Source organism: Phalacrocorax carbo, chromosome 18 (genome assembly GCF_963921805.1).
Source record: "Phalacrocorax carbo chromosome 18, bPhaCar2.1, whole genome shotgun sequence".
Lineage (NCBI taxonomy): Eukaryota > Metazoa > Chordata > Aves > Suliformes > Phalacrocoracidae > Phalacrocorax > Phalacrocorax carbo.
The window spans coordinates 11,476,353-11,490,645 of record NC_087530.1 but is presented as its reverse complement, the minus strand read 5'-3'; the positions used below and the strand labels follow the sequence as shown (position 1 = coordinate 11,490,645).

The following is a 14,293-nucleotide window of genomic DNA, read 5'->3' as shown; positions in this document are numbered from 1 at the left end:
TCCTGTTTAGCAAACTGAAGTGCAGTCATAGAGCATTTAAACACTTCTGCAGCCCAGAGTGGAGAAAGTGGCCATGGTTCGTCCTAATAACTAATGGTCATGGTTAGTCATGGAGGCCCCGATGGGATGCACCCACAATTGCAGAGAGAGCTGATGGATGCTGTTGCTAAGCCACTCCATCTTTGAAAGTCATGGAGGACAGGAGAGGTGCCCGAGGACTGGAGGGTAGCCAATGTCACTCCAGTCTTCACAAAGGGCAAGAAGGAGGACCCAGGAAGCTCTAGGCCAGTCAGCCAGAAGTAGTCAGCATGGATTCCCCAATGGGACATCATGCTTGACCAACATGATAGCCTTCTATGATGGCTGGGTCAACGAAGGGAGAGCAGCGGATGTTGTTTACCTTGACTTCAGCAAGGCTTTTGACACTGACTCCCATAACAACCTCATAGGTAAGCTTAGGAGGTGTGAGTTAGATGAGAGAACTGGCTGAAAGGCAGAGCTCAAAAGGTCATGATTGACAGCACAGAGTCTGGTTGGAGGCCCGTAACTAGTGGTGGTCCCCAGGGGTCTGTGCTGGGTCCAGTCCTGTTCAATATATTCATCAATGACCTGGATGAAGATACAGAGCACACCCTCAGCAAGTTCGCTGGTGATACCGAGCTGGGAGGAGCGGCTGATGCACTGGAAGGCTGTGCTGCCATCCAATAATACCTGGGCAGGCTGGAGAGCTGGGCCCAGGGGAACCTCATGAAATTCAACAAGAACAAGTGCAAGGTCCTGCCCCTGGGGAGGAACAGCCCCCCGCACCAGCACAGGCTGGGGGGGACCTGCTGGAGAGCGGCTCTGCTGAGAGGCCCTGGGGGTGCTGGGGGGCAGCGAGGTGACCCTGAGCCAGCACCGGGCCCTTGGGGCCAAGGGGGCCAGCGGTGCCCTGGGGGGCATGGAAAGGAGCGTGGCCAACAGGGCGAGGGAGGTTCTCCTCCCCCTCTGCTCTGCCCCAGTGAGGCCACATCTGGGGGGCTGCGTCCAGTTCTGGGCCCCCCAGTTCAAGAAGGACAGGGAACTGCTGGAGAGAGTCCAGCGGAGAGCTGCGGAGATGACTGGGGAACCGGACCACCTCTCTTATAAGTAAAGGCTGAGAGACCTGGGCTTGTTTGGCTGGGAGAGGAGAAGGCTGAGGGGGGATCTTATCAGTGCTTATAAATATCTAAAGGGTGGATGTCAAGAAGATGGGGCCAGACCCTTTTCAGAGGTACCCACTGACAGGAGAAGGGGCAATGGGCACAAACGAATGCAGAAAGTTCCGCCTGAATATGAGGAGAAACCCCTTCCCTGTGCGGGTGCCAGGGCAGGGGCACAGGCTGCCCAGAGGGGCTGTGGGGTCCCTTCCCTGGAGACATTCACCCCCCGCCTGGACGCGGCCCTGTGCCCCTGCTCTGGGGGTGCCTGCTCAGGCAGCGGGGTTGGATGAGATGATCTCCAGTCTTCCAACTCCTGCCGGTTTGTGATTCTGTAATGTTTGTCATATTGCTGAAAAGAGAATTGAGGACAAAGACTGCAGAGAAAGCCCTGATGGGGCAACAGGTAGATTCCTCTTGAACAGCAGATGAAGGGAATGAAGGAAGGATGAGACTCAAGCTAAAGAGTCTGCAAAAACAGGATGGTGGGTGCTTGGGGCAATCCTGATACTAGTGAATGGGGAGGGCAGGGCAGGGGAGGGGAGGAAAGCGTGAAGCAGGTGGGGAGGGAAGATGCCCACTAGTTTAGGGGTCTGTTAGACCATCAATGGAGTGAAAAGCAACAAGTTGCCCCAGACATCCTGAAAGGGGTTGGTGACTGGGACTGACTTTTGTGTGTAACCTTTGACTCAGGTCTGTCCTTGTGCAGGAGGAGGGAAGTGGCTCCAGGGATAGTGACTTTTGGAAAGGTCCCAAGGGGGCTGCCGTAAGCATGTCACTGCCTGCAGAACAGTTCTTTCTGATGGCTGTGGGGAGTTGTCCGATCAACGATTCTGGCAGAACTTAGAGATCTTCCTTTTTTGTAAGGTGTGTCAGAAAGGAACCAGTGACACGTGAACGTGGCAGCTCCGCTTCATGTAGACTATATGGTTTTTCAGAGGACAAAGCTCTCTTGTAAAGGACCTCCTTTCCCCTCTTAAAGAAACCAGTCTGAAATCGATATCCTCATATAGATGAGTATCTAGAAAAGCACAGGGTTTGGGTACATGGTCACTTGGAGCAGGCCTGTGCAGTACTGCTAAATGAACTGACTTCTCAAGGACTTATCCTGATGGAGATGCTTTCCATCTGTTTCCTGCATGGGGGAAAAAAAAAACCCGCATCAATGTCTCATTCCTTGGTTCTCTGAAGCATGGGGTACTCTTTGTACACACCCGTCATTCACCTGTGGACCAAAACAAGGCTTAATGAGTCAGGTTTCCTAGACAGGAGCATCTATTTGGAAGAGGAACTCCAAAAGACTTCTGGGGGAAAAGACTTGCTGGGCTATGGAGAGAGAGAGAGAATGAGTGCAGTGGGTTGGGATCAGGGTATTCTGTACCTCCACAGCGTCTTGTACAGCTCTCTATCTCTAAGCTGTGATGCTGTCAAGCTGCTTGAGGATCTGCTGATTCATGTGCTTTTGGAAGGCAGAATTTGGCCGTCCAGGCCAGTGCAGTCCTGCTGCCTTGGCTTTGCCGCCAGCCGTGCTGCCATGTCTTTGTGAATGCACGTGGCATCTTGTGCAGCTGATGGGGATGTCTGAGCCTGGAAGAGTTCCTGCTGGTGGGCCACACTGGTTGACCAGGAGTGGGTGAACATCTATCTGGTGTAAGCCAGTTCCAGGAGGGCCCCATGGGTTTCCAGACCCTTTGGGAGAGTCTGGAGAAAGATTTCTGTCACAGTTGCAAAGAGGTAAATCCAGCCCGTGTCAGGAACCTGCAGCGTTACTGATGCTGGCTGTGACAGAGGGGTGTGCACGCTGTGTAAACGCACCATGAGATGTTGATACTTCCCCTACCAGGTACTCTCCTTCGCATCAAAGTAGGTGGTATTACCAATCCCAAACAATCAAAAGTCACAGTTCAAACAGATAAAAATCCTGGCTGCCTTAAGGAACACCAAATCTGAAATATGATGTATTGCGAGGCTCGGCATTTACCTTTTGATATTTGAGCCTTTAATCCACCCATAGGATTATAGTTTCAAGTTTTTCTCTGTGGTGGTGATTTAATTTTAAATGAAACTGGTGAAGGTAAAAGGGGCAGCTAAAGGACTTGAATGTTTGCAGGTGGCATGGAGACAGTGTGAGACACCACACTGGGGCCAGGAGCGAATGCTTACCACCCATCAAGACAGAACAGAGACTCGACAAAAGGAGGTTGGTGTGATTAAACAGCAGAGTGTGGGTTGCTCATAGAGTAGGAAGAAATCCTTTATAAACTGAACTTGTGTCCAAATGTAGAAGATGGAAAGAGTAAGGTTTGGCAGGTTAAATGTGAAAAAAAGCAAACAATAAAAAAACCCTGAACCCCAAAATAATGCAAAGGAAAGTGGAATATGAAGAACATTCAAGTCATAAAATTTGCACAGATAATTTTTTACAAGTCAGGAGCCAGGAGACTGCCAGGGTCAGTAGATGTGGTGCACAGTAAAGGGAAGGTCTGACCTGAAGATGAAGTCCCAGCAGAAAAAAAAAGTGAATTGTTTGCATATATGTTCGTTGTGAAAGAGCTGGGGAAGTTCACACAGGAATATTTCCATATGGAGAGCTCAACAGAGAATCTGTTTAAGACTGAAGTACTTTTACAGGAGATTAAAGTTAATATGAGAAGAGCAGTAACAAGTTGCCAGGACCAGAAGGTGCCGTCTACAGGCTCTACGGGAGCTTGAGGATGAATAAACTGAGCTACCAGCTGCGATGGTAACCTCTCCCTGGGTACCCACAGCAAATGTGGCAACAGCTTCTGAAATTAGTTTCAGGGCAGATGTGGCAAGCTACAGCCGGGTGAACATAACACTTGCGCTTAGCAAATTCATAGGTGCTGTGATGCAGCATCAATGGTTAAATATCGGGGAGGATTAGTGTACAGGGAAGTTGTGCTTCAAAGTTCTATTGGAATTGTTTTAATGGCATCAACAAGCAGGGGACAAAGGGGATTTGGTTGGTATGGTCTGCTTGAACTTCCAAAATACACTTGATCGTGACTTTGCTCAAGGCTCTTAAAGAAAAAAAGCTGCTATGGAGAAAGGGGGAATGTTGTCATGTGGACAAACAACTGTTTAAAAGGCAGGAAAGGAAGAGTTAAAGGGAGGGTTTTTTTGGGTGGCGGGAAGTCAACAGTTGGATGCCCAATATATTAAAAAATAATTGAGAAACAGTAATGAATAAGGAGTTGACAACATCCACTGATGAGGTTATTCAGGTAATAATTGTAATAATCTAAGGGCTGAGTGAAGAAATTGCAGAAGGATCTTATGAGACAGAATGGTAGAAGAAATTCAGTGTTATCAAAGATAGCGTTACTTATGGGAAAATATCAAAAGACAAGCCCTTAGCTGATTGTTTTCACTTAGCAATGAGACCTTTGGGTTGTGAAACACAGTTCTGCAGAAATTTCTGCTTGGGGAACAGCATCGATGGCAGCAGCAGAGCAGGCGCAAGGAGGGGACGGGAGAGCAGAGACCAGCACCGCGGCACAGGTGGGCCGTGGGCCGCATCCTGGGCGTGCGGTTCTCGCCCTCCGTCTCGGAACGGACTGCGAGGAAAGGGGCAAGGCTCAGGGCAGGGAACATGGTCCCGCCGTGGTCTGGAACAGCTTCTGCGAAGGCACAGCTACATCGACCACGTCCCTGCTCTGGAGGAGATGAGTGACAGGGGTGGGAGGAAGGTCGTTAAGAGCGGCAGAGGGAGGATGCCAAGGGAATACTGGTGCTGATTTTCTCTCTAAGTAGCAGCTGCTGGGCTAAAACTGAGCAGCAGCCCTTCGCCTAACGCACGTTCGAGCTGCAGACCCCTTTCCGCAGGATGCGGTGGGCGCTAGGAGACTGCGTTTGGGAAGAGCCTGGGCGAGCTCACGGAAAAGCCTCATCCGAGGGCGCCTAAGGCAGGAGCTCAGCAAGTCCCCGCGCTGCTTGTGCCAACAAGCCCGGCTTCGGCCGCGGGGCTCCTCGGCGGGGCCGGGCGGGGGCAGCACCGCCCGCGGAGCCGCCGGCGGGCCGAGGCGGGGCCGCCCCTGACCGGGAAGCAGACGGATGGCGGTTCCGCTGCGCGGCGTCCCCGCCGCCGCCCCGCGCAGCATGAGCCCGCCCTGAGATGGCGGCGCCGTGCCGGACGCGGACGCTGCAGGTGGTGGACACGGAATTCAGCGCGGACGCGGTGGAGTGGTGCCCGGTGGAGGGCTGGCACAGCATCCTGGCCTGCGGCACCTACCACCTCCGCCCGCCCGCCGCGGTGAGCCCGCCCGGCACCGCACCGGCACCGGCCTCCTCCCCCCCGGCCGCCGCGGCCACTGCGCCCGGGCTTGGCGGGTGCTTCCCGCCCTTCGCGGCCCCCCCCAGCCCGGCCCGGGGATCCCCCGGCTCCCTCAGCCGGAGCCGGGGCGGTTTCCCGCCCTTCGCGGCCCCCCCCAGCCCGGCCCGGGGATCCCCCGGCTCCCTCAGCCGGAGCCGGGGCGGTTTCCCGCCCTTCGCGGCCCCCCCCAGCCCGGCCCGGGGATCCTCCGGCTCCCTCAGCCGGAGCCGGGGCGGTTTCCCGCCCTTCGCGGCCCCCCCCAGCCCGGCCCGGGGATCCCCCCGCCGCCTCAGCCCCGCTGCGGGGCCGTGTCTTGGGGTGGCGGCAGCGTGTGGGACTGTGCGGGCCCCGCGGGTGAGCGCGGCTGGCTCTGAGGGAGCTGTGCTGACTTCAGTCCCTTCAGGGAGGGACTTGGAAAGTGGTAGCCCTCTGCCCTGCTGCTGCTGCCACTCCTGGCAAGACCTTGGGTGGGGAGAGGTCTGGGGGAGGTAGAATCACTGCTAAGGCTACTCATTTCTTTCCAATTTTTGATCTAGTCTGACTCCCGAGGAAGCAATGGAGCCTGTGACCGGACTGGACGCCTCTACCTTTATCACTACAACGAGGACCAGCCTTACATCCCGCTGACCGAAATCCAGAGGATTGACACTGCCGCCATCCTGGACATCAAATGGTAATGCTGGCCCGTCGAGGTTTGGAGCTCACAGCAGTGTGGTCTGCCTCACTGGGGTCCTGTTTTGGCTGTTGGTAGGACAGCAACAGTAGTATTTACTGACTAAACTGTCCCTGGCTTCTTGGAGGGAAGTATTCTTCAGTCTGCTCCAGTGAGCAAAGGCTGCACTCATTTCTGTTATGCTCTTCTGCTTAATTATGACAGCTGGTCAGTGACTGTGGACTCTTTTGTTTATATAATAAGATATTAGATATAGGGGAAATCTGCTATACCCTCCATGCACCTTTGTGGGAACCTGAGGAGCCTTAGATTTTCTTCATGAGATTATTTTGGTCAAGTACCTTCTCCTTTTGCATCCTGGAATAAAAGTTATGACTTGGCTCACCTCCTTAAATTCAAGAAAGATGGACATTCAAGACTTTTTTGACTTGATCTTCTAGGTGCCACGTTCCTGTTGCAGAACATCCCATGGTTGGCATTGCAAACTCAACAGGCGCCGTGGAGTTTTGCCACCTGACTGGAAGCGAGGTAGGTGGCTGTAACACCTGCCTTTGAAGCTATGTTTAACCCAGATTTAATACATTTCTGGATTTATTAGCAGTGTTCAGAGACATATAGGAAGGCTGTATGGTTTCCATGGCTTTCTCTTTAAATGCTTCTTCTTTTGTATTCTGATAATGTTTCTCGTAAATCCCACAAATTTGTTCACGGCACCAGAGAGACTGGCTGGGCTGTACCCACGTGCGGAGTATGGGAGATGAGAGGCATGAGGGGAGCAGAAGCAAACCCTGGAAACTGTCGCCTAATAAGTATGGACTAAATGATAAACACAGCAGAAGATGCAAAATTGTTAAAGATGGAAGAATTTTGGACAGGGGTTTATTTTGGTTGGTGAGAGAAGGGAGTAATCAAGAGACCCATTCCCACAGAGCAAAGAAAGCAGAAGCAGAAAGGTCATCACTTCTCTTGCACTTCAGCACTCGCTGAAAGGAAGCAAAGTTTAAGGGCTATTTGGCGGGAGGTGGGTAGCAGAAGGGTGGGGATCCTCTGTACGCGTATGTTTGCTCTTCAGCTTGTACTAAGCAATTGCACATTGCTATGGGACGTTTCATCTCTTCTTTAGTGTGGGACCCTAATATGCTCGTCAGTCTCTGGAAAACACCTACCACAGGAGTAAGCAGCACAAGTGTTGTTATATACCTGCTGTCTTCCCAGTCTTAACCCATCCCTTTTCTTTCCAGTAGAAGAACAGCTGCATGTTGGAGCCATGCTTCAGGGTTGATCTTGGTGCACAGCGCCTGGCCTTGTCTTTAGACTGGTCCACAGGACGAGAGCAATGGTGAGGATGGGAGATAAAGGCTGGTATTGGAGGTCAGGGTGTGTGTGACATTTTTCAGGCATAAGTTGAGGAGTTTGAAGAATTAATCACTTTTTGTGCAGTGGCTTAAATCTTTCTTGGTCCTAGCTGTTCCCTGCACCTTCTCTAGAAGTTACTATTTCCAGAGCAAGGGTGACAAAGGAACAAGAACGTGTACCGTGGCCACTGTAACAGAGACTAAACCAACAACAAACGTGAGGTTGTGCCGTGGGGAATGGCAGCAGGTGAGCCAGGGACATGTCTTCTGTTGCCTTCGCTAAAAGGGAAGACCAGAACGGGATGCAGATGGATCTGCTGGTTCCAACTCTGCTCTTAGAATGTCTGAAATTTTAGTGTGAAGTTCTGCTTAAGAACTGCTAATAGCATGTGTAGGAAGTTTAAACACGGGTTGGTGAGAAATGGGAGAGAATTGGTTTGGAAGTGGCTCCTTCCTCTCTCAAATGCTCGTACGTTTGATTTCAGAAATGGCATCACTGCATGAAATAACATGAATTAGCTGTAGCTTGAAAGAGGTGGAGTATGTTTTCTGTAAGTTAAGTGCAAAACAGAGAGTGGTGCCATTGGTGCGAGGTTGGAAACTGAGGGGATCGGGCAGTCGTGTGCTTAATGCTGTAGGGCAAATACTGAGTAGCTTTTGCTAACTAAAGCTGTTTCTGTGCATGCTGTTTAACGAACAAGTAGAATTCTCAGTTCTGCTTTCTTCCTTACATTCCTTCTTCCCCTTGAAAAATGATTGTTACCATGAAAAGTCCCTTTAAAGCCTGTCACTGTTGTCACTTGACAGAAAAATAACCCCTCTAGAAGCTGAAAGTGCAGCCTTCACATCTCTGTAGGAAGGGGGCGACCCTCTCCCTTGAGAGATTTATTACAGTTTAGTAACTAGCATGTTACTGGAACTAGCATAACTGGGAAGGAGCCCTGAGTCACGAAATCCATTCCGACAGTCGCAGGTAACCAAACAGAAGCTCCCTAGTTCCTGTCAGGGAATGTCAGAAAATCTGTGCACTGTGAGCTGCAAAGCTTTTGCCGGTGCTCCAAGTACATTGTGTCTAGAAACTACAACTGTACTGTGCCGTGGGTAGAGAGCAGGAAGGGTCAGGATCAGCCATTGCTTCGGATGCCTGTGATAGCAGGGAAAGAGAATATTTCTTCATATTCCAGAACAGAGAAGAGTTTCTGAGAGGTCCTTGTCAGTCTGACTTGGAGGAAAAAAAATATCCCTCTTCACATGGAACTTGTTTATTGATGTAATATCAATCATGTGTGAAGTCAAGTTATGCATCTAGGAGAAAGAAAGACCCAAGGATGGTTTTCTTTCCCTCACATGAGTGTGGGGGTTTGCTCCCTGTGTGAGATCAGGGAATGGGGATCACTGAGGGAGATGATTTTAAGATGGGATGGGCTGAAGCTAAAAAGGACTGGATAAATTCCTGTATTCCTTCCACTGTACTACTGGTTTCTATTAATGTTTAGTTGAAACAAACGTATATAGCATTATGTTATGTTGTCTGTCTGGACTTTGGCCCCTAGTTTTTACTCTAACAGCTTCTTAGGACATGAGTTTCAGTAACTTCTAATATTTTCTCTGTATTCCGCTGTAGTGGATGTCCTTTGAGAGTGATCAGCAGTGATTCACAGGGGAAGCTGAATCTTTTCTCCGTAGATGAATCTGCTCCTTCTGTGCATGTCCTGAACCAGTGGGAAGCTCACAAATTTGAGGCCTGGATTGCTGCTTTTAATTACTGGGACACCGATATTGTGTATTCAGGTCTGTATGGGCTGGGAATCTCATCTGGGGCTGTTGGGGAGGGGACACCTTCTTTAGGGACTTGTGTTCCTTGGGATTTTACTTTCCAGGGTTAGGTACACTGCTTGCATCACACTGCTTGTAAGAATTGGGGCCTCTGCTGGGGCTAAAAGGAAGGGGTTGGAGTTCATTAGGAGAAGCTGTGTCTTTTAAACTGTACTTTGGCTGGCTGTTGGCAAAAAGGATATTAATCTCTTGGGGTGTGCAAAAAAGTGTAGAGAGCTTCTACAGTCCAGTCTTTTTTTCTTATAAATTTTTTTGCTCAGCAGAGTAAGGATATTGTTAATGCATGGCTCTTCTGTGGTGATGAGCACTGTGAGCCTTGAACAATGTTTATTATGTCTGTTAAATGCTCTGAGATCCTAGGGCTGAAAAGCATCAGCCGGGTGTTAACTGCGTTGCCCCAGTGCCCTTCACTGGTCATTTGGGTGGTGTTCAGGGTAACAGCGTTTTGCCTTCGTGCAGGAGGAGACGACAGCCTGCTAAAGGGCTGGGACACCAGGTGCAGTCCAGAGGCTCCGATCTTCACCAGCAGGAGGTAAGCGAGCTGCGTCTGCAGCTGGACCCTGAAGCGATCATGTGTGAACATCTGGTGCTGCCCTGTCCCTTCCCAAGCCACTGAATTCAGAGACGTGCAGTGACGGTGGAGTCCTGCTTCTGTCTCCTTCGGAAAGTGGAGACACCTATTAGATTTTTTTCATCAGGACAATTTCAGGTTGAAACTTTCTTCTCTGTCCTTCAATATAATAAGCCAACACCTCACTTCCACACATGAAGGTGCTGGGAGCTTCTTTCTAAAAGAAGGATCCTGATTTACATTTTTATTTTAGGGAATTTGGTTATCTTATTATGGAACTTTTTTTAGAAAATATTCTCCACTCTTCACTTATTTGAAGTAATCTTTCTTTTCTGGTGGCATAACCAGAAGATGACAATATACACAACTCTCCAGTGAATTCTGTAGGTAACCTTAAAATACACTGGGGATTATTGCTATGGAAATATTAATGTTGGGAGTAGAGTCTTGTGGGAATGGAGTTGTTGTGCTGAAAATCTTATGGGCTCTGAGCAGCAGTTTATAGTACAGCTATTACTATAAAATATTTGTGCTTACACACTGTGAGTGGCAGTTTTGCCCTGGAAAGGCTGTTGGACTGTGTGGATGGAACTCTGCCTGTGTGTTTCGCTGGGCTGAGATTTGAGTTCACCTTGCTCTCCTTTCCTGAGGCACCTTGATGTAGTTATGTGGACCCCTTCTCAAACCGAACACTGCTATCCCTTCCCTCTGCTGTATGTTACTCTTTTGCAGACACTCAATGGGTGTGTGCAGCATTCAGTGCAGTCCCCACCGGGAGAATCTTCTGGCTACTGGCAGGTAAATCCCTTGTAGCTGCTCTTCACTAGCATGACCAGCCTCCTCTGTTATTTTGAACATGGTACCGCTGCTCAAGGTGTGGTCTCTTCAGACACTGAGTGTGGTGAAGAGCGTGCGATCTTTCCTAATTTTCGTCTGTACTTGTTGCACTGAATCAGCTTTGCTGCTTGTCTGCTTATTTGTTTGTGATCCGTCTCCAGCTATGACGAGCACGTGCTGCTGTGGGACACCAGGAACATGAAGCAGCCACTGGCAGACACCCATGTTGAAGGTGGAGTTTGGAGGTTGAAGTGGCACCCAACGTGTGATTTTGTGCTGTTAGCAGCCTGCATGCAGAGCGGGTTCAAAATCCTTGACTGCCGCGGAAGCATGGGTGAGTGTTCAGTGGGACAGAGACGCTCTGTGCTGCCCCGTGGCTCTCCTTCCCTACCTCCCGGTAATGGGGGAACTCCAGCTCTGAGCTTTCTGGAAAGATCTAGATCTCATTAACAGCCATAGACTTTTATTCCAGCTTGAGGTAACTCTTCCAGTTTTCCCAGTCCTGTTCTCGCTGTTGGCCTGATCAGTTGTGCAAAGGCACACACTGTCGCTATTCCTGCGTAAATCTCTCACAACATTTTTCCGTGGGAAGAAAGCCTGTTTGCCTCAGTGTAAAGGCATTACCTGTTAACACGACCATTCCGGTTTGTATTCATCTTGATGGTTCAGAGAGGTTCTTCTGAATGTCAGGTGATGCTTTACTGTCAGCAGAAGTTACTGACCTGCTGGTGAATTCGTTATTGCCTCAGAAAGGAAGTGCTGTGCAGGCTGGTTAATCTAGAATAACATGAATAAGCTCTCCATGTGAATCAGAAGGTATTTACATGATTAAAAGCTGTTTGCATTTACATTACAAATATAATCTTGCATAAAATTGTTTCCGCCTTAGGTTTCTCCAGGCCTTGGGCAGATCCACAGCTTGTGACATGCATATCATATTTCTGCTGCATAGGGAAGGGAGGAACTAATGTCCATTTAATATCAGAGTCAAATGCTGAAAGCTCACGGGAAGAACACATCTGCAATTTATTAATAACCAGAACCTGGTCTGGCAACTTACCAGTTGTATTTGTGGCTCTGGGGATCACTGTGTGATGTGTCTTGTATCTGTCTTGTCTGTCTTGAGCCTTTTTAGGTATTTTGAATAATGATGCACGTTAATGCACATTAAATCTTCTCCTATCTGCTTACTGAACCAGTGAAAATCAAGGCTAATGAGAGGTGGCTGAAAAGGTATCAGGAGAGCCAGAACCTCATTTCTCCTAGAGTGCTAAACTCTGTTGTAAATAAGTTATTACTAGAGAACTCTTCCTGCAGAGCACAGCCAATGCTAGAACGGCTCGTGAGCAGTCTGCAACAAACCATTTCACAACTTGGTTTCTGCTCATTTAATTTCTTTTTTTTTCTTTTTGTTTTTTGTTAAGCGGAAAACATGGAGGAATGTATCGTGCTGTCATCCTATGTCTTGCACAATTCCTTGGCCTATGGGGCTGACTGGTCAAGGCTCTGTCCCAGGAATTCCTTGACTGCAACGCAGGACTCGGCTGCCGCATGCCAGTCTTCGGAGGAGGGTGTGGGAAGATCAGAGGAAGGAGACGAGAAACTGAACTTGCAGGTCCAAAACCTGAAGATAATTTATGAGTCTCCTACAGCTACTTTTGATGTAATATTGGATGAGGAGAGCGAAGGCCCTGCCTTGTCGCTCAGAGAAGGGGGCCCTAAACTGTCTGGGGATCCCGACCTGGTTAGGGGCTCCCATTCAAAGGGGAGGTCAGATTTGGCTGAGGGTCCTGACCGAGGCAGGGATCCTGAATCAGCCAGTCGTTCTGACTCGGGAGCTCAGAGACCCAACGGCATGGGCCTGGACAGAAGTGGCGATTCAGCCAGGTCTCTAGACAGTCCAAAAGAAATGAGCATTGTAGCAACTTGTTCTTTCTATGACAATATCCTCCATGTCTGGAAGTGGGAGATGAGCCTGGTGACCCCTTCGGAGACACCAAGTACTGCATCTCTGTCTGAAAGTGTGCACTGACCAGTCCGAAGGGAGAGGGGTAGGAAAACTCCTGCGCTGAGAGTGACATCTGAGCTCGTGCCCTGTCTAATTTCTGTTGGGCTTTTCCGGCTTTATTTGTTGAGCTTGGGAGTCTTTTAAGGCCAACTGATGGAATTACTGGTGGTTTGTTTTCAGCATTGAGGAAAGCCTTTGCTTTGAGGTGTGTGGTCAAGCAGAGACTTGTTTTAGTTTTCCCTTAATGTACTAGTTCAAAGTAGGACAGCCTTTCTCTCAGAGGCTGCTTGTTTGTACCTTACATTTGAATCCCTTCAAGGCTGGTTTACATTTGTATGATTGATCTGTTAAGGCCATTCTCCTCCTTCCGTTGCAAATCAAACCTGCCTGCGCTGCTACGTGCAGACAAATGCACAGTCTGTGCTCAGAGGTTTCCCTGAACGTCTCAGAAAAGCCTGAGAGTAGAGGCTTAGCTCTGTGTGTAGCTTGCTGTGTTACCCGTAAACTAGTATGAACCTTGAGAAGACACTCCAAAACAGCCCAGATACTGCCAGTGCTTATAGTGATCTTTAGTAGAGAGAAATCCCTTTTTTAGAAGGAAATCCAGACTGGTGTGATGGACAGTTCAGTGACAGGAGGCTTTGTTCTGAGCAGAGCCTTTCCTGGAAGGGTTCTGGTGTATCTGCACAGCCTAATTCTGCATCAGACTCATCACCTGGTTGCGGTCTCACTTGGTCACTCTCCAAGCTAAGCACAATCTGGTTTAGCAGAAGCTGTGTAGCGAGCGCCGCTGCATTTTGGTGCCACACTCAACTACCCCCAGCCTCTTGGTATCAAACTCATGTTTTCTGCTCTCCCCAGCAAGACATACATTTAGGTCCAAAGTCAGGATCTTTCAGTTTTGTAAAGGTGAACAGCTTTAAGATCAAAACCTCCAAAAAGTACAAGCAGTGTTTCCTGCATCTTTTAAGTTCAAAATAAGTCAAGAAACCAAAATCTTAACAACGTTGCCCTAACTACCTCCAGGAATGGCTGCAGAATTTCTCACGGTTGCTCCATTAGCTTTCTTTTTTTCACTGTGAATTATCAGCAAAACACTGTTTCTGGAACACTTTATTATCTTCCTAGAAACAAAAAATCAGCCAAACTAGGTAAGTACCTTCTAGCTTGCATGGTTTCTCTTTGAGGGTCCTAAAGAATTAGTCGCCTGGAGGCTAAGAAGCACCAGCAACAGGTATCTCTGTTACAGGTCTGTAACAGTGCTGCATCTAAACTGAGGCACAGCAGATAAGAATTTTACTGCTTTGAAACTCCTTTTGCAAGGGTGAATGTGTATTTTAGAAAACATTCTTGAGCACTGTTACATGAATATTCATATTAGTATTGTGAACAAGAGCTTTTGTTAAAAAAACGACCCTATTTTTGGATGTTTCTAAAATAAAGTCAATATAAGTGATTCATCTTCCTTGGTCATTTTGCTTTTAAAGAGTCCTCCACGTTAG

General features: G+C 49.0%; 1 protein-coding gene across 1 annotated transcript; it reads left to right on the top strand.

The window, feature by feature from the left end:
• Positions 1 to 5,227: 5,227 nt before the first annotated feature.
• DPH7 (diphthamide biosynthesis 7) lies at positions 5,228 to 14,248 on the top strand. Its single transcript, XM_064468893.1, has 9 exons — positions 5,228 to 5,451; positions 6,048 to 6,184; positions 6,625 to 6,712; positions 7,429 to 7,523; positions 9,164 to 9,330; positions 9,835 to 9,907; positions 10,679 to 10,744; positions 10,945 to 11,117; positions 12,208 to 14,248. The coding sequence occupies exons 1-9, from the start codon at positions 5,314 to 5,316 to the stop codon at positions 12,813 to 12,815; spliced, it is 1,545 nt and encodes a 514-aa protein (XP_064324963.1). The 5' UTR covers positions 5,228 to 5,313; the 3' UTR covers positions 12,816 to 14,248.
• The last annotated feature ends 45 nt before the right edge of the window (positions 14,249 to 14,293 follow it).